Source organism: Podarcis pityusensis (genome assembly GCF_964106645.2).
Source record: "Podarcis pityusensis genome assembly, chromosome: 12".
NCBI classification, from domain to species: Eukaryota; Metazoa; Chordata; class Lepidosauria; order Squamata; family Lacertidae; genus Podarcis; species Podarcis pityusensis.
The window spans coordinates 20,605,309-20,626,123 of record NC_138037.1 but is presented as its reverse complement, the minus strand read 5'-3'; the positions used below and the strand labels follow the sequence as shown (position 1 = coordinate 20,626,123).

The following is a 20,815-nucleotide window of genomic DNA, read 5'->3' as shown; positions in this document are numbered from 1 at the left end:
ATAATCAGTAAGACAGAGAGAGCTCCCAAAATAAATTTCACAGAACTAAAATGACCATGCTAAAATCACAGCAGCATGCAAAGATTAAATAATTAATTATTTCAATTTAGAAATACAAACTATTTTAAAATGCCTGGGGAAATAAATAAGAAAAGTTATTTGCCTGGCACCAAAAAGGCATTAAAATGTGTGTCAGGTGGGCCTCTCTGGCATTCCACAAGCAGAAAGCCTTTTCCCTCATGACTATTCTCTCTGCACCTCAGTTTGCAGGGGTACTCAGAGAAGAGCTTCAGATGATTATTTCAAGGCACAGATAAATGCAAGTGGGAAGAAAATATCATTCAGCTACTGAGGTCCCAAATCATGAAGGGCTTTAACAGTGAAAGCTATTCTGTTTGGATTGGTAGGCCTCCTGTGGCATGCAAATATCAGGCATACAGATTTAGGGCACAGCTTCTAAAATCTATCTGGAAGCATGGCAGTGTCACCTTCCCCTTTAATAAAACATGTGACATTGATATATTAATAAATTATGTAGCATGCCCTCAATTAGTTTCCACCTACTCTTGTGCTGCTGATTTACCCTGAGTAGTTCCTGCATACACCATGATCTCAACCTCCTTCCCTATGCTACCGCATTTTATACCCCAATATGGGCCAATTCTTAACAATAATTTGTGTTCTCTTCCCACATCCCTTACTTGAAGAATAAAGAAAACCTAATATGGTATGTTCAACTTACAATGGTTCTTGTGTAGCATCTTCTAAGGAATTACCAGTAAACCACTTCAAGAATAGGTGAGCAAAGATGAGCCAGTCCGTGGTATCATTACTTGGCTCATTGACAGGAAAGTAATCCCAGCCATCCAACAGTACTAAATTAATTCCCTGCAAGTCAGCAGTAGCCAACATGGTACCCTCTAGATCAGTGTTTCCCAACCTTGGGCCTCCAGCTGTTTTCGAACTACAATGCCCATCATCCCTGACCACTGGTCTTGCTAGCTGAGGATTATGGGAGTTGTAGTCCAAAAACAGCTGGAGGCCCAAGGTTGGGAAATGCTGCTCTAGATGTTATGGAGCCACCAACTCAAGTCAGAGTGGCCAATGGTCAGGGATGATGAAAACTGTAGCCCACAACAAGTGTCAGGTACTACAATGGCTATCCCTACACTAAGTCATGAGATTACAACTTTCACCATTCCTACCAGCTTATTTAATAAGGCTTGATGGGAGTTGTAGTTCAATATCATCTGGGACCCAAGATTGAAGAACACTGTGATAGAAAAATAATGTAGTCAGATGGAATATAGCCAGCCTAACATTTTGTCTAGGACAAGTATTTAAATTTCCTTGCAAATTCTACCCAAGTAAATTATTTCCTTATATTCAAGGTAGCATTTCAATGCATTCTATATTTCAATGTTAGTAACATATGTTGCGGTTAGGATGCAGATCCTTTGTGTCAAATCCAGTGAGCCATTTTTTAATCTAGCAGATTCATAGCATGCAGTGATGCCCATTACCTGCAAACTCTGTAGCCATCCAGGAAAAAGCTGAGAAAGAAAGAGAGTCTTTTGTAAGCAACTGCTCACCTATGTGGGCTCCACTGTTGTGACCAGCACATTCAGCTTCCTCTGGATGAAGTGTAAAAGCGTACAGAACAAAAGCCAAGAAATAAAGCAGAATAGTTAGATGCCCAGCCATGAATGCAAAAGAAGAGTTACTTAAAAATGACAACTGCAGAAAGCACAGCATAAAAAGCCTTCAATATGCCACTGCTTAAAAATAAATCACTGTGTTGTTCTGAAGTTGAGCAAGAGATTTTGGAGTACAGCAACATGCATATTTAACTTTTCACTGTTTTATTGCCTTATTCATGACAGAAAATAAAAAAGTGATTTTAAAAGGTGTTCTACTTTATATTTTAATGTAGGATAAAAAATACAACAGCTGAAACACAAAGGTAAAGAAATCTACAAAGAATATCAGGAGTTTTTGTATTTGGCTCAATGGATCAGACAGAAAGGGTATTTTTAATGAATATAACTTCTTAGGTATAAAATAGTATTGGTGCCTATTTTAATATACCAAATGTCTAACAAAACACTTTACAGCTTTTGGGTATATACAGACAGATGGATAGATAGATAGATAGATAACCTATCTAAAGAAATCAATGAGGTACAACTGTTTAAATGTATGCTGCAAGTGAAAAGTCCCCCAAAGATTGACACCACAGCAGTAAAGCATCTGTCAAGCTGTGTTCCAAAATTGCACCCCTAATGACTGGAAAAGATCCACTTTATTCAGTGTCAAAGTTTGAATTTAAGAAAGATAATCTATTAGAGCCATGCAATAGGACTGACATCATCTTTAGCTCCATGGAAATGCCTTGTGTTAACATATCTGCTTTGTTCAGTTATGTTACTTTGCTAACATTCAGAGGTTTTAGCACACATTCACTCCTGTTCTGCATACTTGACCCATGTGCAGAAACAGGCAGATCTGTTGCGTTGGGCCCCCAAAATTCCTGCTATGTGAGGAGAAGGAAAAATACAAAGGAAGAAACCACATCTGACAATGGGATAACACATGTGGATCCCTGTGCCTTACCCCACAGGAATCTTCATGCACACATGCCAGTACTGTGCTGTAGGAACTACGTGCAGAAAGCAACATGTTCACAGTCTTCTACTACCACGATTCTCAGGATTGAAACAACAATTCCAGCAACAACTAAGCAACTGGCTGTTATGACTACATATACTGCTATCTATATGGATTATTTTCTAATTGCCTCTAAGTCAGTGATGACCTAGAATACTTAGTTTTTAAGCCATCACTTGCAGCCCAGCAGGGAAGCTTGTACATGTACCTTCAATTTCCTCTGAGAAGCGCAAAAGGGGGAAAAATAGGATGCAAAGTGATTACATGGACTGAAGACATAATGGAAGAATAAAGGGGGGGGGGGTAAAACACCTACCACACTCAACTGTTTCCTCAGCTTAGAACAGCCAAAAGACAAGCAGACATGATTTACATTATATTCAGCACATAATAAAATGGGAAAAACAGAGCTGTGTAATATAAAGAACAGGTTAAGAGCATATTTTGGAGAAGTATGATGCACTGCACGTTCAACGTTTTGCTGCAAAAGCCTGTACCCCAATTTCTTTTATGGGAGTGGGAAATGACAGAACCTCACTTTCAAAATGTGTAAAGTTTTTTTGGTGTGTATGCAAAGGCTATGTTCCCCTAACACTGTTTAAGATACAGAAAGGTTTGAACCAGCTCTGGGATGAAAAAACAATACATTAACTAGTCATGTTCTGCTTAGCATCATAAGTAAGAGTCACTGGGTTTTCAATTGTAATTTTGAAATGGTTACACTCTTAAGTTGAAGTTAAGTTGTCTACAGGTTGTTGCTTTCATCCAGAGACTTCCTCTAGCCCAGAGCTTTCCAAACTTTTCATACTGGTGACACACTTTTTAGACATGCATCATTTTGTGACACAGTAATTCAGCTTTACTAGCAAACCAGAGGTTAAACTAACTCCTTATAAGAGCACAGGGAGTGTTTGTGTGACACACCTACACATTGCAGCTGTAGGTGTTGTGTTGTGGCACACAGTTTGGAAAGCTCTGTCTGAGCCCAGAAGTAGGGTTCTCCAGATGTTGCTGGACTCTGATTCCCATCAGCCCTAGCCAGTATGGCTAATGGCCATGAAGGATGGGAGCTGTAGTTCAGTAACATATGGGGGCGACAGGCTCCCCACCCCTGCCCTAGTTTATTAGACACATCCCAGAGCCAACTTACAATGAACTAGAACAAACTTTATTTGGGCTCATTTCTCTGCCTGCTTGCCCATCAAAGTCTCCCCTCCCACCAAAGACACAACTTCTGCTAGTACCACTTTTATTGCTCCTTGATCAAGCATCATTACCTTACACAGGTAGCTTCTGATGAAATTTCATACTATGGTACAGATATCGGAGCACAACACACATGCATATCAGTTTTAAAGGGTACATGCATGTAGTTGTTCAGATTCTTGTCCCTTTACAATACAAGGAAGTCACAATCACAAAGGACAGGACACCTACTTGAATGCATTCTTAAGAGGCAAAGGATTAAGAATAGTTCATATAGAGCAATACCATTATCTTCTCAGCCAAGAAAGCCCAAGATCTGCCAAATCCAAACACTTTGGATTGCGCTGTTAAGAAAGAATTAAATTATAGGCCCCTGTTAAATTTGTCATAGCCCGCCTTCTTTGAACCCAGGAAGAGCTTAGTTGCTTAGCTGAGAAAGAAATGAAGAAGAGGACAAATACTTACTGGGGAAGAAAAGCCTCCTTCAGAATTTATTTTTTCTATGAGGATAAATTTTCCCACCTGAACTATTAAGGGTGTTGCATTTATGAAGTGAGCAGTGTGTGAGATCTGTTAACACAAAACTTGGCCAGATCATTACCATGAAAGCCCCTTGCATTCACAAGGAGAGACAAGATTTCCATTGGCATGCTTGGAGCCCTTTGGAGGCTACATCAAGAGGAAAGCTTCCTGCATGGAGCGCAATCCATGAAGTTGCATTATTATTAGTCACCGATGCGGGTACCTGCTACTTTGACGTGAACCAAAGTATCTAACATTTCAGTTCCATAACGTTGCCTACTTATATTTGGCATGAATTATAAATATTGTTAGCCATCTCAGTTCTTAGATATCAAGCCCTTATACAGCTAAAACAGCACAAAATGGAGATTTCGGGGGGGGGGGGCATTATGGGAGGAAATAGCCAAGAAACTCCAAAACAGCACAATGAAGATGGCGCATGCTCAATGAGCAATATTATGTTAATGATTATTCAGTCACTTTCTATTGAAAATCTCAAAGCAACTTGACACGATTAAAATAAAATAAACAGTAGATTTTAAAACAATATACAATACAAAATTACTACAATGTGACTGAAACAAAATCTTGGCTGACTGGGGGTGGAGGAAAAAAGGCTGTGTACATGTGTGTACTGAACAGGAGCATGCCACACTACAAATAATAATAATTGTGGTTCCACTTTCTTATATATTTTTCTAAGATGAAAAGGCAAGTTTGGTTAGAAAGGATAAAGAAAAAATTAAGCACGCAAAAGAAATATGGTTGTAAGATGCACAGAAAGGAAACTGACAAAAGAACTGGGCTGAAGAAGTAACACAAATTACTTGAAAGTAAATTGGAACACAACTGATGATTGATCTCAAGGATCTGTTTCATTATTAGTTGAACATGCAACTGCTTTGCAACAAGGTTCTAAATGTTTGCCATTTGCTATGCACAACAGATGCATAACTCTATCCAGTATATTGGGGGGAAAGCAGGAGTCATTCAGTTCAGTCACTTGCCTGCATCACAATGCATAGCAGCTCCATTTTATAAATGAGCATCAATTGACAAACTATCATAAGCAGGATCACTAAGATTTTCGTGAACGTATGAAAATCTTAAGGTATAAAATTGAATTTCCAAGCTATACCGAAAATATTTAACAAAATTTGTACGTAAAAAGATTTGCGTGAGAAAGTATAAAAACAAAAAATGCTAATGTATTTTTTTAAGTGGATAACTTTTAGGCAAAAATACTGAAATTCATCAAATGTACTCTTCGGTTTGATGAGACAGCAAACTGCAAAGATGAAGCCTGTGTTAATGCCGTCAACACAGCAGCAAGTGACCCAAGACAAGATGACACTGACTTTATATAATTTAGGACTGCAAATAGTCATAAAAAGTGAGGTCAAAGTCTGCTGTCCTTGCAATAGTAGAGAATATTAGAGGAAGACTCCTCACTAAATGTCAGGAAGAATACTAGGTTTGAAAGAAGAGTGAAGATGTGTTTGGCTTGCTGACAAAACAGATAGTGTTATATGGAGTTACAGTGCAGAATTTGACAAAATGAGTTTTACTTTCAGTGTTTGGGCGCCACATAAAAATTTGAATTGTGCACAATTAATTCTCAAAATTATAAAATAGGTTGCATCTTGCTTGAATGCACACCATACTAAATCACATGATATTGATATTGAACTATATAAATATATTTGACAGTGATTAAATATTTCTTCTCTCACACTTAGTGAAAATTTTAAAAAGTACATAATTCAGTTTATATTTAATATCAAAATTACTATTTTATTTTGGTTATACACTTAACCAGGTCTTTCAGAGATTAACCACCCCGTCCATTACACAATGCTAATTATGGATTAACAATATTAAATTATTATTAGTCATATGAATGAGAACACATGTGATACAGCTTAAATATAAAAGCAAACTACCATGGTAAAAATCATGGTTCTGTTGGATAAAAGGTGTTTTGGCCAGTATTAGTCTAACTGATTTTAATTACTGATGGTTCATGCTCTCTTTTGAAGACATATTACATCAAATGAATGACAAGTTTAAGGACATGTGCATAAGTTACACCATATAACAAATGTCACCAATTTCATGCAAATGTAGTCCAGTGCTATCCTATGTCAGAAATAGAGCTAGTTCACAAATATAAATGACTGCTTCTCCATGCTCCTGACCCGCAACACACACACATAATTCCATGCAACCACTTTATATTAATTTTCCAAAACCTCACAGAAAGTGGCTCATCATCTTGCTGTCCAACTTCAAGTACACCAATAAAATGATTTGGTTTAGAGTAATGTTACTGTCTTTGTTCTATAGAAGAATGAACTACTGTGTTTTTTAAAAAACTAGAACTCTGAAACCTTCAAACATGCTATTTTTAGTCCATGATGAGAGATACTGTGCTTTCACATCATTTGCTTTTGATATAATTCTAATTAGGCACACAGAAAAAGTACTTGCTAGAATCTTCTTGCTACATTTTAAAACATATGCCTTATATATGCCACTTCTTATAAGTCCAATTCAGTTCTAATAAGAAAAGCAGACAGAAAATTTGATAAGCATATGAGTGGTAATAGATCATATATCAGCCTGATATTTATTGATATGTTCTAAAAACATACTCCAAAGCAGCTTCACACAACCTCCAGATATTGTTGGACTATGCTTCAAAAGTAGATGGTTGAGCCTGAAAAAAGCACTGACTTCACATGTGTCCCCTTTGTGTAGTATTTAAATACCCAGTGAGTCATTAAGAATGCCCTTCCAATAATTAGAGATTGGCATATTTATTATTTTATTCACTGTAGGGAATAGGTTTTGCCTAAGTATTGATGACGGAAGCGGGGGTAAGCCATTTTCTTTAACGAAAATCCCATTCCTACAGCATCACAGGTTTTGGCCTGCTGATATATCTGAAGATACCAGCGCCATATCTTAAAAAGAGCTGATACAAGCCATATTTGTGTGAACAAAGGAGTATGATTTTTAAACAGACTTACATGATTTTCTATTGGAAACTTTCAAGGGCTGAACCTGTACATCTGATCTTCTTAGTGCAAGCCTCCTATAAAATGATTTGGGGGAAGGGGGAAGGGAAGAGAAGCAAAACTCTTTATAATTTTCATAGCTATTTTGAGATTAACACTCCATATCAGTCTTTTCCAAAGTATCCTGATTTTTAGAAGACATATTCCTAAACAATACAGTCTACTCACAAGTCTATGAAATTAAATCCTAGAAGGGTTTTTTATGTTCTCCAAACACAGCTGCAGTTGTTATTCATGCATAGTACATCAATAAAGATACAGATACCAAAGTACTATTTTCCATATGTTTTTCCTTTCCAAGGTGGATCACAAATATTCTATACGGTTTTGTCATTATTAATGTGAATAGACAACTAAAGAAAACCAAACTACTTGGGCAACAACTTACAAAGTTCAGACATTTTATCATAGGACAAAACTTGAAAGTTTATTGACCTTATAATCCATAAGTGCAGGCATAACAATTATATCAAAGATATACTGATCACATTTTAAGTATCAGAGAAATCAGAAACTGCTCACCTTTCTTGGAAATGCTTTGAAGGAATTAAGCCTGCCCTGGGATTGGCATTACCTTCAAGCTTGGCTTGCCACCAAGTTGCATCATCCTGGCTCATGATCTGAAGAATATCACCTTTTCTGAAAGGAAGTCCAGCTTCTTTACAGGGAATTGCTTTATCCTCACTGGGATCATAGTCAAACAGAGCTTTCATGAAGATCTGGAAGAAGGTGGCCTTATTTGTAATTAAATGTCTTATTACAACCCCCAGTCTCCGTTTTTATTGCTTATTGGCATACAAACAACATGTGTAAAAATACAATTGTAAAACACATTTACATATGGGTACAAAATATATTTCAGCCAGCAATCTCAGTAAGTCCCTTTTTCTGAGTAAAGGACCTCTTACCTTTCCTTCTTTAGATGCAGTTTCTTCTTTGATACCGGGTATAATTTTAAATGTAATGGCTCCTTGCGACTGGGACTAAAAGGATGTGAAAAACAAATTATTAAAGCATTCAGTACAAGTTAAAGAAAAACAATAAGGAAGGTAGAGCTAATGTAACTTGTAGTGCTAGTTAACTTGATGTGATTAACATCTTAGTACCTCTTTATAATACGCTGTGCTACGATATTCTCTTCTGTCCTAAAAAACAGATATGTTCTGATAATTTATGCAAGTTTGTTAAGAGTGTTTACAATCAAGTGGTGTATAAATTGTTATGGATTTTAAAAAACAAAACCATAAAATAAAGAAATAGCCTCTCTTGTTCTATCAAAGAGTTAATGAACCAAGAAATAAAGGATATAAAAATAACCAATGCAAGAAGAAAGGCCAAGTCAGGCAGGAGGAAAAAAACGAGGACTGTGCCTGCCTCCCAGAGTTATTTGCTCCTGCCTCCATCATGTGCCAGGGGTTGTAACGCAACCCATTCAGCTCATCATCAACTGCCTTAAATTATTCCATTTGTAACCTACCAGAATTTGTATAATTTCTTCTGGTTTTTTATCATCTACAGGAATTCCATTAACTTCCTTAAGTTCATCGCCAACATGAATGAGACCTGTGGAGCATATTTATTGAATAACCATTTTAAAGTTCAATACAATTGTGCATATCTAACGTTGTTTCAAGTCATGGTAATTCCTACTCCGCAAAGCACAACAGATTTCTACTTCTCTTCTACCCAAATGCAATTTTATAGCAAAGTCTTTCTGTCTCTCTCTCTTTGGGAAGGCAAAAGAGAATTGTGTTTGTAGTTGTTTATTTTAATATTACTATAGTTTTATTGTAATGTGATTGTTTTTAATCTTTCTGCCCAGAGAATCTTTGTTACAGGAGAGAATATAAATGCTTAGTGCACAGAAGTGCTCAACTGTGAAACTGCGATACAGAGAGGCTGATTTGATACCTTCCTTCTTGCTGAGTTTCTAAATGTATTTCACTAATGAGATAATTTTCAAACTGCTAAATTGCATCCATAATACCAAAATCCTATCAGAGATCCTATCACAATAATCTAAAATAATATACATGGCAGAAACCACAAAAAGGTTTCTGGATGCAATTACCTACTTTTACCAAGCAATTTAGAATTCATTTGAAGCACTAGGCTGGCCATCACATCCCAGCAATCACACTTTTAAACATTCTTACCACTTCTATCTGCAGCACCTCCACGCATTATTCGAGCCACAACAACAGCTCCAGTCTGTTCATCCCTTTTAATAGTAGCTCCCTTTAAAAATAAATTGAAACATTATTATGATTTAATGCTGGGCTACACTGAACAGTTTTCTACCAGCAACCTTTCAGTAACTCGAGGAAGGTAACTATATTTGAGATTCCTGTCTTTACAAATGAAGTTATCAGGACCCCTCTATTCCCTGGGTGTTAAAGTATTTGTGAGGTGTTCGAGTACTGAACAATCAAAACAGTAACACTACATATAGAAGAGTGGAAGAGGCCAGATTTTGTTTTTGTTTTAAAAGACTACATTCAGAGGAGTTTTCCACATCTCCCACATTATCTGTGCTTAAAAGAGCATCCCACTTTAGAACACAGTAATTACTATTTGGACTAAGGAGTCTTGGGGAATCTTGGATAGTTTCACCAAGCAAAATTAAGTGACCTGAAAACCATTCTACATTTCAGTACAGTTTTGGAAAACACATGGTGAAGGATTCAGTGTTTTTAAAAAGTGGAATATTTCTTACATTACGGTAACTGTTTTTACAATTATAAAACAGGTACAAGACAAGTGCAGCAGCATGAACAAAGACATATGTAGGAGATGGCTGGTGTGGAAGCCTGCAGGAATGAGTTACTACTTTCATTCACACTACAAATTACCACCACCAAGCTTTCTCTGCAGTGATTTGTGGCAACAGAGATGGGTTGAAATGGAAACTGAACTTTGTAATCTAAATCTAATCAGATCTCCTATCAGCCCAGAGAGCCAGTAAGCCAGGGGTGGGGAATATCAGGCTCAGAGACCAAATGCAGCCCTCCAGGCCTCCCTATATATCCTTCTGAACTCTTACCAGGTCACACCTCTCTCCCCAGACCATATATCTAACCAGCCTTGCTGAAGTGCTTTCCCCTAGCTGCTGTAATATATCTCTGAACCGCAATAATTTCTACTGCCTGGTGGTCATTGTTCCTCTGGTCACTGCTGTGCATACACAACCTGACTGCCTGACTCCAGGCACTGCAGTTGTCTGCAAGGGATTCCCACACAAAATTGCCCGCCTTCATGTCACATTTGCAGACATCTTTATATGGCAGAGCTGATCTGCCAATGGACCTGGTGCCTGAAGCCAGCTCCCCATAAAGCACATCCTTGGGAGCCTGCCATCTTCCATTCTGTGGTCATGACCAAGCCAGGGTTGATATCACTGAGACAGAAGTGTGAACATAATGGGAATTGGGGCCTGGAAGAGTACATCTTTGTTTGAGATTCTGTCCTGCCATGTGATGTCCAAAATCATCCTGATGCAGCGTATTTGGAAAGTGTTGAGGCATCGCTCCTGGAAGGGTATAAGTTGACCACAACTCACTTCGATAAAGCAGCATGCTTAATATGTAAGCATGGTCAATCTTAATCTTGGTATTAGCCATTGCATTACATTTTCCCACACCCTTCTGGAGAGGCAAGCCAATGCCGTAGCTGCCTTACCAATATGTCTGTTCAGCTCAGTGTCAATGAAAAGGTTGCTGGTCATAATGGAGCACAAATTTTGTGCACCACTCATATTTATTAGCACCTCATCAATTTCCTACATTTCCTACCCCATTCCAAGAGACACTCATAGCCTTTCCTCCAACATGCAGAAATGTTATTTCAAAGTCCCCCTTATTAGTGTATAATTTGTGCACAACTGTGCAATGACACCGGCTCATATTTTTGAGTGTCAGGTATGATTTTATTGTTATTGGGTTTTTTAAAAAAAACAACTTACCAGCGGTTCTCTATTTTTCACTAGCCTGATTATTTTCACAGAGTCTTCATCATCATCAATATCATCAGGCATGGGAGGTAGCACTGGGTCGTAGTTCTTTTGGGCAACAGTATCATGCACAGAAAGCAAAGCCTGAAAAAAAATCATATAAAAAAACCCCAATTCACAATTGGACCTTGATAAAATGGAAGTTTACCACTTATGCAGTTTTGCTATTACTATTGCAGGGCTCACATCTGACCATTTGTCTGGTGCTACGTTCTTGTCTCAACCTATGGACAGTACTTTCTCTCTTAACTGGAGGTGTGAACAGTACAGTAGTGAAGTACTTGTCTGCTTAAGTTACTACTGGAGTAAGCTACACCAATTTGAAAAGAAAGTGGAAACACACCCTGAAACTGTTTGAACATAGCAGGGAGAGAGCAAAAGAATATTTGTTACATCTTGTCCTTCATTTGATTTGGAGGACACCTTTTATTAAAGTTGGCAAAACTATAATACAATTGTAAATTCCTTAGGCATGAATAAAGAGGAAGTTATCCCATGCAAGCTGAAGTCTTTAATCTTTTCATTTTCTTTCCATGAACAAAGACTGTGTGTACCTTACAACTTGTCTTTACATCAGAGGATGCTATTGGAAAATCTTCTACATTTCCAGTTTCACAATCTAAAAGTAAGATCATATTCACACAGGCAGCTCTGGAAAAGTTATTTTGTTTTAGCTACAATTCTATGTGTATGATTCATTAATATAAACATGTTCCATATTTAGAACTTTAAAGGAGGTATGATTCAAATTCCTATACTACCTAAATATAAATATTGATGTTCAACTAAATTCTTAGACATGATCTAGCTGGAGATGAGTACTGAGAAACCTTGCCATGTCTAGATGTGGTACAATATTTTTCAGATTAAAGCACTGATCATTTATCATTTCACAATGCATAGTTCTGTAAAGAAAAATAATGCAGTTGGTAGAGCATGAGACTCTTAATCTCATGGTAATAGGTTCAAGCCCCACTTTTGGGCAAAGGATTCCAGCACTGCAGGGGGTTGGACTAGAAGACCCTTATTGTCCCTTCCAAACTCTACAATTCTCTGAAACATTTAAAATGCCTGTTCCTAATTCTAATTCAGAAGTTTACAAAGTGGGGATGATCACAGTAACTCCACTCCAATGCTATTACTTGCTCCTGATACTGTCAAAAGAATACTGATTAGGGGTATTAAAATGCCACTAGTGTAACTCAGATGCATATTTATATTTGTATATATATTATTTGAAATCATATTAGGCTATTTTCTCCTTTAACTATTTCAGTTTTATTGTTGCATGTAACTTCCTGTAACAAAAAAAAAGGCGATTTCCCATCCTGAAAATATTTTGAACGTTTTACATCCACCAGTCAGAACTGTTAGTCATACAGAGATGGTCAACACAAAAGTAGTGACTTTTTGCCTTCTTACACTCCTGCTTCCTCCTGCTCAGGGCTAGTAACCTAAGGAGATACTTTGGACTGTCTAGCTATTCTTAAAGTTCACACTTCATGCCATCTGTTTAAAATTCCTCCCGACTGCACCTCTTGCCACCATTTTACTAATTCAGTTTTCCATTCTTTCAGAAGAATAAAAATGAGTTTTTCAATCATCAGGTGCTTTGGGTAGTTTCCAATGAAATTATCCCCGAAGCACAAGGACCTCTGTCTGTGCAGTAGGTCTCTTTCTCTCTTCTCCCCCACCCCAAGCTGTTCTGAGGGTTCTCCCAATCCTCCAGAGAAGATTTGAAGGGGGAAGGGGAGCAGCCCTGTTGAACAGGTAGAGGCCCTTGTGCTAATGGAGCAATGATAAAATCCTCTGTCCTTTAATTATCAAGTTACTTTTTATAAAACAAAACAAAACAAAACCCTGAACAATAACATTATAGAGCCATTCACAGCTGAAGCAGACATATATGCTGCCATGATCTGTAGTCAGACAATTTCTGCAGGCTTGTAAATTGCTTCGAGGAGAAAACGAGCATTTTGGTTACTTGTAGTTGTTTTGCTCTGGTTGTATGCAAATTGTATCTGCAATTATGATATTATATAAAATAAAAAGGACACCTGAATCTGTAACAGATATAAATGTTGCAATAAAGGGAACATCATTTTTGCTGCTCCATCTAAATGATCTGTACATAGTTCAGGGTTAATTTCTTAAAATAAAACATCCAAGAGGAAAATTATGTCATTTTCTTTTTCCTTCCTGAGTGATCTGAGATAGATATTTGATTTGTTGTTTTCTGGCTTTACAGTTTTCAAAGAGACAGATCTGTTGCTTGATTTATGTGCACAGATTTTCAAATTAACTCATAGCAACCTGACATGCCATGAGTACCCAGTTATTTATGTATAAATAAATATGACATAAGAAGCTTATGTTTTACTCCACAAAAGGCAATTCATATACCAAACTGAGACAGGTCAAAACAGTGTACGTCATTTCATGCAACATCTTTTTATATATAATGGTAGAACACTTAAGGAGCTGAAGTGCAAAGCTAATCAAAGGCAGGAGCAGTTCTCCCACTAGCAGACCACTGATCCTGGGAAGACCAATGCAACTTCCACTTTATCGACACTCGTGACAACCTCCAGGCAGGTATGCACCAGCCTCATTAACATTGAGATCCAGAAATCCACAAGCATTTCAATAGACTTTGCGTATGAGCTCAGCAACCACAAATAATTGGTTTTGCAGCAGGTTAAACTGTGATCACTTCTATCCTTGCCAACTACTGCATCAGGGCCATAGGCTTCTTTGGTATTAAGCAGTACAGCCAAAGTGTATTTTACATGAATAATGTTTCTATTTTAGTTGCTTCCTATGAAAGTGTAATATCTTTGTTTCAAATAAGGGTATGATTAACAAATATGTCATGGAACATTCTGCTTTGGCCTGTAATTAATGCTTATAATAATCTACCCAAAGTTTCTTATGAATCCACTGAAGCCAAAAATAAACTACTGAGGGGGAGACAAGCCAATAGTGTAATAGTATTTTCCTGGCTTGGAGCAAAAACTTGTAATTAACCATGAAGCTCATCCAGCAAAGGATGGCATGTATTTTGAAATCCACTAGATTCTTTGGCTTAGATGTTGTTCTGTGAAGGTATGGTTTATTTGGAATTTTAATCCCAGTTCATACTGATTACCCAGGTTTGACTTAGGGGACACACAAATACCCCCCAATACATTTCCCAACAATTTGCCCAATTAACTTGCTTCCACCCCAAACACTGTTTAAGATATTCAGGCAATTAGTTTAGATAAATTTCCCAGGGAGGTGAGTTGCAAGAGGATAAAGGGCCTTTGGAAATATGTTTATCTGCAACTCCTAGCAAGTGATTTCAGGATAAATAATTGCATTTAGAGAGGCAATAGAACTGCACCCTCTCTATTTCTACCTACTGTCTGGCTCCAGGCAACAAAGAGTTCTACACTGTGCAGTAGCTGCCAACTACACCTCTGTGTGTCTCTGCTGACCCTATTGTGACAATTCTTAAAGGAGGAGACTCAGATCAGCTTCTGGCTGCCTCATACATGCAAAACAACTGCATTTTCTTTCAATGGAAGCATGCACAGGATTGTATGGAATGGCTTCTGTGTAAACCAGCTTCTACTGGGATACAGCCTGCAGCAGCTATCTCTGTGACTGCAGTGGTTGTAAAAGCTGCCCCATTCTTAGAAATGGCAGGTGCAAGTAATATCAGCACGCAGTCCTTCGAGGAATATATGGAATTTGATATGCAAAGTAGCTTTGGTGCTTTATTAAAATGTTCATTAAATCTATTCAGAGTGGTAACTGAGAAGGAATTTGCTTTAAAACAAAATTAAACTTGGCACAATTTACACTGAAATTTAACAGAGGTATATCTTTAATCAGTATAAATTTATTGAATGGAAGAACTTGGCTGTTTCCCCAGTTGTTGGGGTTTTTGTGTGTGTGTACATTACGATAGAAAACTGTATGGAAGAGAGACTGCCTTAAGGTATTATATGCAGCATATGTCTTGCCTTCATATTCAGGCAGTGTTAGATCTGTACAACTGTTTATGCCATGTTACTTTCTCTCCCAAGAGTGCCACAGTGGTCTGCCAGCACTCCTTGTTTCTGCACTCCTACAGAAAAAAAAGCAGAACAGAGAGTAACAAGGGACAAGAAGAAGTGCAAAATGTGTCTTAATGGAATTAGACACAAAAATACAAGCAAGTGGGGGCTACCTGTAACTATGTAGTCTGCTGCTACCTGCATCTTTAAGACAATAGTAACAAGCAAAATACTCATAATAAAAGTTTTATTTGTCAGGTTATTTCTTATTGGCATATTTGTCATGCAACAAAAAATGTGAAGTTGCTTCGACTTAGCACTCCCCAAAGGCCTGCTTAGATGCAAGGTATGATTATCTGCTGATGAAGCAACACAGACTTCATTTTTTTCCACCAAAATATCCAATTGCACTCATATACTACAAGTGTTTTGCAAATATCAATAACTAACCATAATGTGTGATAGAGCCCTTTTTAAACCACTTAAGGAAATCCTGCAGTTTTGCATATCCACATGGACTCAATAAATATACAGCAAAATCCTTAGCAGACTTTGAAAGCTGAGCGAAGCAACCATGTGTTCATTTCAACAGGTGCAAGCAACACATCCTCACCTTGAGATTGGGTTTTGACAGTAGTTTCAACAATTCTCTGATCTCACTGTTTAGTGGTTTGCTCTGCAGCTCTTCAGCCAGCTGCAAAGGGGATTGAAGTGACACAAAGAACATTAGCAAGAGCATTGTTTTACTCAGCGTGTCAGTGACAACCAGGAATCAATCCTGTTCAAGGTTATTACTTTCCAGTGTGTTCAGCATGAAGAAAAACAGACTATCAATCATTACTCTTCATTTTCTGGCCCTTATGCTAAATTCTGGCCAGGTCTTTCAACTGAGTTTGACTAAAGTAATCATATCTGGCACCAGCACACCCAGATCACATTCTGATTTATAGCAATGAGGGCAAATCCCTGCACTTGATCTGAGTGAATGGTCCTTTGCGTGCAGACAAAGGGCTGCTTGTAAAAATGACTGGATCTAACATTGACACTGTCTATAAAAAACAGCTTCTGAATGAAGTGGAGAAATCCACACTGCTTCCAAATCGCCACAGTAGCTATTCTGTTTAGGGCTGGGATAGGGAAGCAGAGTGCCCATATAGTGCTAGTATTTTCAACTTTATCATGTTTACATGCACAGGACAAGTAGCTTGTTAAATGTCAGACAAGTTAATCACAGGAACATGGCTTGTATTAGGTTCCCAGATATAAACGCATTCTAAAGGCTGAAATATCACCTTCAATAAGAAACCCAATCATATATGGGCTATATCACAAAACACTACCCTGAAAATACAACAGGTTAATCAAATGCCAGGATTACTCAACTCATCTGAAAATTAGTTTTAGGCTTAACATGTTATGCCTGCTAGAGGATTAGAACAGAGATGGGGAATCTAACCCTCCAGATGTTGCTGGGCTATGATTCCCTTCATTCCTGACCACTAGTCATGCTGGCTGGGGGTGATGGGAGTTGGAGTCTAAAATCATCTTGAAGTCTACAGGTTCTCCATCCGTGATTTTGAATAAAGGAAACAAGGACAAATTACGGGGTACATTTTAAGTTCTCGGGAGAGAGTCTCTCAGTCTGAAAGATTCTTGTTCTGAATTTTGCAACACCTCACAATGATGGAACATCCAGCAACCGTGAAAGTGAATCTGCAAAATTGTGTTTATATCTCTACTGGCCTGAATAGATTCTGTGTATGAGTGCCGTTACCTACAAGAAATTACAATGGGCAACCACACAGACCATCAATGAATTCTCTATCGATTGTTTACAAAAAAACTGTACTGTACCAAATATTGCCCTTGAGTGTGCTCCCACTGTGTCAAGCATGCATGAGTTTCACTTAAATCAGTTTAACTTACTTTTTATTCTGCCTACCTCAAGCTCTGTCATAGTTTATACAGGTGTGCACACAATTCATCAGGGTTGTAGAATTCACCATATAATGCAGAAAAGGCAGGCTTGATTTTTATTAATAAAAATTATAGTAGCAGGAAATTAAATACTCTATCAATGCCAACCCGTCTAGATTTTAGTTTTTAGTTATGAAAGTAATTTGGAAAGCTTTAATATATATAAATCTCTGCTTCTTTTTTAAACAGCTATTTTCTGACAACCCCTTCCTATATCTTTCATAAGCCTCATTTCTTTTAGTATTATCAGTCATTTTTCTTATTCTGTCAGCACTTCAGCTATATCATTTATCTTTATTTTTAGAAAACATTCCTCTTTACTATGACTCTCATAACACACCAGAAGCTAACAGCTTCACCTTCACTGTAGACTTCTAACCTACCATTTTTCTTTTGTGGTACCAAGGCTGAACAAGAGTCTATCTAGATGCTGTGTTATTATAAAAGAAACATGTCTAATAAAAATCAAAACAACATTAGCAATCCTGTGATGACAAATCGCTGGAAACCTTTGCACACCCAGCTCACACGGTCCCATTCATATACTGATTCTATACTCTGCTTTCAGACAGTTTGGGGAAATATGGTGCCAATGGTCTCATCAGGGACACTTACATCATCTGCCAAGGCTGATGCGCCATGCAACATGGGCACAGGGCTCTGTTTTTCATAGTAATGCAGTTTTTCATGGATCTAGGAGATAATGGAAGAAAGCAGTTTACTTAGCAGTAGAAGTAGAGTCTGACAACATAAGTTGGCAAGTTAAACATTTGCAAAGAAACAAACTTACGGAAGCATTTAGCAGTGAACATGTAGATATAATTCATCATCAGCTTCTAGTGAAGCACTGAGAGTATGAAGTCAGATGGAAAAAATGTTGAGTATGTAGACAAACCCACAGAAAAGTTAAACATTTGCTATTCCTTTCCCTCTTTTAGGTCTTCTGGACTTATATTTCTCACATATTTCCTTCCTTATCATTTACGTCTTTTCTTTCAATCCATATGCCCCAATCCGTTTTTAAGCCAACTCAAAAATGTAGCCATCACCACACCTTAAGGCAACAATATCTATTAATTCATTATCGATTATATGAAACAGTACTCCCTTTACCTGTCTGAAGCAAAATTTCATTGTATAACCCCATTTTTTTCCCTTATCATAAAGACAATCTTAAGAGTGCAATCCTATGCATGTTTACTCATAAGCAAGTCCTACTGTTTTCAATGGAGCCTAATCTCAGGTATATATGTATAAGATTTCATCCTTAATATATTCAGCTGGCTGCCACCAGTGGGGACAACAGATATACCATTGCTGGATTATAGTTATAGTAGCACTCAGCACTTCCATCTTCCCATTGTTGCCTTCTATATATTTTACACCAGCACTTTATACTTAAGGACTTGCGATTTAAAAGAAATAAAAAATAATTCACATTTATTCATTTTCAATAAACATAGAGTCAAAACTATATGCATAAAATATCTCTGTAGAAAATTCTAAAGATAATTAATAAAAATTACATTCTGATAAACAAATGAGAATAAAAAGTACTTGTGATGTAGCAACACTTCAGATCTTGGCATCTTATGTAATTGTTTATTGCCATCCCTTGACTGAAGTGGTGGAATTAGCACTTTGTTCTGTTTGCATTTTTGTTTACAATAGTATAATAAAACAAAACACAACAGACAGGTACATATAAAACACAATATTTTAAAACTGTCAACTACCTGGCTATACAAAATAAGCAAACATAAAAATGTCTTCATTAACCATACCATCAAAGCTACACGGGGCAAGTTGTTCTATTAAAAACACAGTGCACTTAATCCGTACATTGGAACCTCGGGTTTTGAACATAATCTGTTCTGGAAGACCGTTCGACCTCTGAAACGTTAAAAAACCGTGGATCAGTGGGCGGTTGGCAAAATCCATTGAAAAATATGCAGCAGAAGCCGTTTGACTTCCAAGGCACATTTGAAAATGAAAGCAATTATTTCTGGGTTTTTGGCATTCAGGTTCCGAATTGTTCGGCTTCCGGGACGCTCGAAAACCGACGTTCCACTGTACTAGAAACAAGGTCTTAGTGTTACAGGTCCAGTTCTCTGGAATCAATAACCAGCTGAAATCAGACGGGTGCCTAGAGTGATTATGTTTCGCTGCTTACTGAAAACATTTTTTAAAGGAAATTTTTTCTTGAGGTTTACTCAAGTCTTCTATGGAAGATCAATTTTATATCTGATGAAACTCTTTCATTGTCTTTAAAGTCTGTATGGATGGTTTAATTGTTTTAGTTTGTTGCACTGATTTTATTCTTCTTAGAACATGTGTGCCTATGTTTTATTTGATTTTAAATGCCATGACACCTGTGAGTATCAGGTTGGCAATCCCTAAACTAGTATGGAGTAGACTTTTATCAAGGAAACAAAGGAAGGGCTGTATTTCTGCAGTAATGTAAAGAGAGAAGCAACACAACTGAAGCTTGAATCAAATTCTCTGGAGGGAATGGTAGCTTTCAAGGTTGTTGAACTGGTATTCTGAACTTTCTGGATTAACCAGGTACCATGAGGACTTCTTCCACTTGCTGCTCCAATATCTTCAGGACAACCCTAGATAACAGCTGGAAGGAGGCAAGGCATATACCAGCACTTTCAATCCTTTTTGTTGCTAGCTAAGAATTTTCATCCTCAGCTTAAAGACATCTAGACATTGAGAAGAAAAGTATGGGCCATTTTCCTGAAGCAAATGTAAGTCAGGATCCCCAAAGCAACAACCTCAAGTGAAACATCTACTGGCATGTTTCAGAATTTGTCTGCTCAACTAGTGAGCTACCTTGTCTCTCTCCACTGACATATTTTGACAACATTTTTTTTCCTGCTCAATTTAAAACCTTGTATGCCTTTTAGTGAAGTCACAGGTCTCATGCCTTCCTGTCTGTTCATATACACTTTTGTAGATACATTGCTGATATGGATCAGTATATCCTTGTTCTTGTTGTATTCTTGAAATCTGAATAATCTCAGCTCCAGACAGGTGATGGAACTCCTTGCACTGTGTTGCAATCTACAAAAACCCATCATTAAGACAGAAAAAATAACTCTCCACTTGCAGCAGACATCAAGCCACAGGACTTGGAGAAAAGGAGGAGTCATAAATAATCCCTGGTAATTTAGCAAGTCAAAGTTTGCAGACTCTGGGTTAAGAATCTGTGAGGAGGTGTAGCATCACTGACTTCCTTCCCCACTACTTCCTCCAAATGTTCACCAGACTGTACCATAATTAAAACTTATGGTAGCACAAAACTT

General features: G+C 37.6%; 1 protein-coding gene across 3 annotated transcripts in view; it reads right to left on the bottom strand.

The window, feature by feature from the left end:
* The window catches only part of MPP7 (MAGUK p55 scaffold protein 7), a 76,377-nt gene that overhangs the window by 19,094 nt on the left and 36,468 nt on the right, over positions 1-20,815 (bottom strand). For 2 of the 3 annotated variants that reach the window (XM_080975304.1, XM_080975303.1), the window contains exons 4-12: positions 18,120-18,197; positions 16,141-16,221; positions 11,437-11,568; positions 9,632-9,713; positions 8,953-9,038; positions 8,384-8,458; positions 7,998-8,194; positions 7,428-7,492; positions 1,524-1,553 (exon numbers count right to left, since the gene is read on the bottom strand). In XM_080975304.1, the coding sequence (XP_080831430.1) occupies positions 1,524-1,553; positions 7,428-7,492; positions 7,998-8,194; positions 8,384-8,458; positions 8,953-9,038; positions 9,632-9,713; positions 11,437-11,568; positions 16,141-16,221; positions 18,120-18,197 (826 nt within the window). The remainder of the gene's footprint in view (positions 1-1,523; positions 1,554-7,427; positions 7,493-7,997; positions 8,195-8,383; positions 8,459-8,952; positions 9,039-9,631; positions 9,714-11,436; positions 11,569-16,140; positions 16,222-18,119; positions 18,198-20,815) is intronic. The other variant, XM_080975305.1, reaches the window with a different exon arrangement.